Genomic DNA, 4,576 nt, shown 5'->3' on the forward strand with positions numbered 1-4,576 from the left:
CTGCTTGAAGTCTCGGCAGTCATCTTATCAAGCGCTGGCACCAGCGAAAGGATCAGCGGTTGAGGGCAGGAAAGCATGGGGACCTTTCCTGCCCCGAAACAAGTGATCTGAGGTATGTGTGGGGAGGCCATCCAGGGATGGAGGAGAGGTGAATGGGAGGGTGGGAGGGAGTTGAAGACAGGGTAGTCTCTGTTTCCCCTTCGCTCCTCTCCGTGGAAACCCCGCAGGTCCCGGGTCCATCCCCGTGGGATCTCCATGGACCTTGGTCCATCCCCACGGGATCTCCACGATCCTGGAGGAGATCCCGCTATCCCCATTCCATGCAGCTCTCTACGCTGAAGGCTCATCATGCTTCTTTGTATGTTCTCTCTCTATCTCCACCTGCTGGTAGAGGACATAACCTGTAAGTCTCTGGATTGAACTGTGGGACGTAATGGAAGAACCTGTTAGATTAACCTGAGATGAAGAGACAATCCCACATACAGTGTGTCATAACAGCAATTCCCTGAAAACTCTTAGCACCTCACCTACACGAAAGGAAAAGGAAAACCTAAGCCTTACTTACCTAGAATAACCGATACTTAATTTTAGGAGAAACAGATTCTGCCCTGAAAAATATGAGGAGAAAAAGGAAAGAGAACAAGCAATGTATACTCAGAAAAAACTAACGTAACTCCTGCTCCTCCGAAGTCCAAGTATAAAATCCTTCTTTGCAAGTCCCTTATGTTTCATCAATAACACTCAATGGATGGAAAAAAGCTAGGGAACCAATCAGAGGCAGAATACTCAATGGATGGAGAAAAGCACAGGAACCAACAAGAGGCACAACACTCAAGGGATGGAGAAAAGAAAGAAAATCAATCAGAGGCAGAACATTCAATGGAAGAAGAAAAGCAAGGGAACCAATTAGAGGCAGAACACTCAGTGGATGGAAAAAGCAACAACACCCTGTGACAGAAGACCGAGTATAAAATCCCTCTTTGTTTCATGAACAACACTCAAAGGATGGAAAAAAAGCAAGGGAACCAACCAGAGGCAGAACACTCAATGGATGGAGAAAAGCACGGGAACCAACAAGAGGCAGAACACTCAATGGATGGAAAAAAGCATGGGAACCAACAAGAGGCACAACACTCAATGGATGGAAAAAAGCAAGGGAACCAATCAGAGACAGAACACTCAATGGATGGAGAAAAGCACGGGAACCAACAAGAGGCAGAACTCTCAATGGATGGAGAAAAGAAAGAAAATCAATCAGAGGCAGAACACTCAATGGATGGAGAAAAGCACGGGAACCAACAAGAGGCAGAACACTCAATGGATGGAAAAAAGCACGGGAACCAACAAGAGGCACAACACTCAATGGATGGAAAAAAGCAAGGGAACCAATCAGAGGCAGAACACTCAATGGATGGAGAAAAGCACGGGAACCAACAAGAGGCAGAACTCTCAATGGATAGAGAAAAGAAAGAAAATCAATCAGAGGCAGAACACTCAATGGATGGAGAAAAGCACAGGAACCAACAAGAGGCAGAACTCTCAATGGATGGAGAAAAGAAAGAAAATCAATCAGAGGCAGAACACTCAATGGATGGAGAAAAGCACGGGAACCAACAAGAGGCAGAACACTCAATGGATGGAGAAAATCACGGGAACCAACAAGAGGCACAACACTCAATGGATGGAGAAAAGCACGGGAACCAACAAGAGGCACAACACTCAATGGATGGAAAAAAGCAAGGGAACCAATCAGAGGCAGAACACTCAATGGATGGAAAAAAGCAAGGGAACCAATCAGAGGCAGAACACTCAATGGATGGAGAAAAGCACGGGAACCAACAAGAGGCAGAACTCTCAATGGATGGAGAAAAGAAAGAAAATCAATCAGAGGCAGAACACTCAATGGATGGAGAAAAGCACGGGAACCAACAAGAGGCAGAACACTCAATGGATGGAGAAAAGCACAGGAACCAACAAGAGGCAGAACACTCAATGGATGGAGAAAAGCACAGGAACCAACAAGAGGCAGAACTCTCAATGGATGGAGAAAAGAAAGAAAATCAATCAGAGGCAGAACACTCAATGGATGGAGAAAAGCACGGGAACCAACAAGAGGCAGAACACTCAATGGATGGAGAAAAGCACGGGAACCAACAAGAGGCACAACACTCAATGGATGGAAAAAAGCAAGGGAACCAATCAGAGGCAGAACACTCAATGGATGGAAAAAAGCAAGGGAACCAATCAGAGGCAGAACACTCAATGGATGGAGAAAAGCACGGGAACCAACAAGAGGCAGAACACTCAATGGATGGAGAAAAGCACAGGAACCAACAAGAGGCAGAACACTCAATGGATGGAGAAAAGCACAGGAACCAACAAGAGGCAGAACTCTCAATGGATGGAGAAAAGAAAGAAAATCAATCAGAGGCAGAACACTCAATGGATGGAGAAAAGCACGGGAACCAACAAGAGGCACAACACTCAATGGATGGAAAAAAGCAAGGGAACCAATCAGAGGCAGAACACTCAATGGATGGAAAAAAGCAAGGGAACCAATCAGAGGCAGAACACTCAATGCATGGAGAAAAGAAAGAAAATCAATTAGAGGCAGAACACTCAGTGGATGGAAAAAGCAACAACACCCTGTGACAGAAGACCGAGTATAAAATCCCTCTTTGCAAGTCCCTTATGTTTCATGAATAACACTCAAAGGATGGAAAAAAAGCAAGGGAACCAATCAGAGGCAGAACACTCAATGGATGGAGAAAAGCACGGGAACCAACAAGAAGCAAAACACTCAATGGAAGGAGAAAAGAAAGGGAACCAATCAGAGACAGAACACTCAATGGAAGAATTTTAGTGAAAGACTGGGAAATAGAAGGGGAATGGGAAAGCCAGGGTAAGAAAAAAAAGAGGTGGAAAGCAGTAAAAAGAGAGAAAGGGTAAAAGGTCATAGATTTGATATACTGCCTTTCTGTGATACATCCAAAGCAATGTAAACATTTTATTACATGCGGGTACTTTCTCTGTCCCTAGTGGTCTCAAAATCTAAGTTTTTTGTACCTGAGGCAATGGAGGGTTAAGTGACTTGCCCAGGGTCACAAGGAGCTGCAGCTGGAATCAAACCCAGTTCCCCAGGTACTCAGTCCACTGCACAAACCATTAGGCTACTCCTCCACTCCTGGACAGTATGAATGAATGAAATCTAGACTGAGAGGCAGAAAAATACATGGAAAAATGATGAAAGGCACAGATCAATGTTCGGGATAGATGTAGTGGAGGAAATTATGAAGCCCAGTACAGAGAAAAGTGATCAATGGACAGGAGAACCTTACAAGACAGTTAAGAGAAGACAGAGGAAAGCAGAAACCAGGTACTGGGACCAACATGATTAAAATAATTAAATGGCTAAACAACAAAGGTAAAATTATTTAATTTTTAATTTAGGATAAACTTGTGTAGTATCCATGTGAGTCCATTCTAAAGGTTAATAAATATAAATTTAAAAAAACCCAGAATATAAAGTGATACCTTTTAATTGGACTGACTTAATATTACTCTGACTTTCAGAGGGCAAAACCTCCTTCCTCAGGTCAGGGCAGTATAACATTCCATACCAGCAGTGAACTGTCCTGACCTGAAAAGAAGGTTTTGTCCTCTGAGTCAATCAGAATAATATATTTAGTCTAATAAAAAGGTATCACTTTATTTTCTATTTTTGTTCATTTTTAATGTAGTGATTGGCATATGAGTGTTTTCGGAAATGTACATCTGCTATCTTGATATTTTGCCCAATACAGAGGGACATGAGTCACTGTTCAGCTAGATTATGGGGTCTTTTTACTAAGTCGTGGTAGAAAGTGGCCTACAGTATTGTTGGGGGGGGGGGGGGGTTGGCATGCACTGGGCCATGGCTGGAAAAAAAAGGCTTTTTTCAATGGGGGCAGTAAATGGCCGTGCACTACAATTAAAAGTAGCATGTGGCTATTTACTGTCTGAGCCCTGCCACTGACCTAGCACTAAGGGCTCACATGCTACATGCGCAGTACTCATGCAGTGTGCGCCAATATGGCCCTGCCGATTATCACTGGGAACACCCCTGCAACAGAAAAGAGAAAAATATTTTCTACCGCAGGAAACAGTGCGCACCAACTTCGAAATTATCACTGGGTGGGCGTGCTAACAGGGCGGTAGTGTCGATTTGGCATGCGCTGCACACACAGTAGCCTTGCCGCCGCTTTGTAAAAGGGCCATGATATGCAGAGCAGGGGCTTAGCCAGACCTCGGTGGGAGGGGGGCCAGAGCCCGAGGTGGAGGGCACTGTTTAGTCGCTGCAACCCCCCACCGCCAACTGCCCCACCGCCGCATCAGGTACCTTGTTTGCTGGCGGGGGTCCCCAATCCCCACTAGCCGAAGAGTCTTCTTCGGCGCCAGTCAACTCCGGCGTCTTCGTTGTGTGATTTGTTTCTGGCGCCTTACGTCCTGCACGGGGCTACATGCACGGTGCAGGACGCAAGGTGTCAGAAACAGATGATCACACAACGAAGGCGCCGGAGTCGACTGGCGCTGAAGA

The 4,576-nt window shown here is 45.3% G+C and overlaps 1 protein-coding gene across 1 annotated transcript; it reads left to right on the top strand.

The window, feature by feature from the left end:
* Positions 1 to 1,005: 1,005 nt before the first annotated feature.
* LOC115477112 (involucrin-like) lies at positions 1,006 to 2,652 on the top strand. The gene has a single exon (XM_030213726.1). The coding sequence runs from the start codon at positions 1,006 to 1,008 to the stop codon at positions 2,650 to 2,652; it is 1,647 nt and encodes a 548-aa protein (XP_030069586.1).
* Positions 2,653 to 4,576: the final 1,924 nt, after the last annotated feature.

This window comes from Microcaecilia unicolor, chromosome 9 (assembly GCF_901765095.1).
Source record: "Microcaecilia unicolor chromosome 9, aMicUni1.1, whole genome shotgun sequence".
NCBI classification, from domain to species: domain Eukaryota; kingdom Metazoa; phylum Chordata; class Amphibia; order Gymnophiona; family Siphonopidae; genus Microcaecilia; species Microcaecilia unicolor.

Bases quoted from the DNA above. Each gene is read 5' to 3' on its own strand.
- LOC115477112 (XM_030213726.1), top strand. From the start codon at position 1,006: ATGGAAAAAAAGCAAGGGAACCAACCAGAGGCAGAACACTCAATGGAT.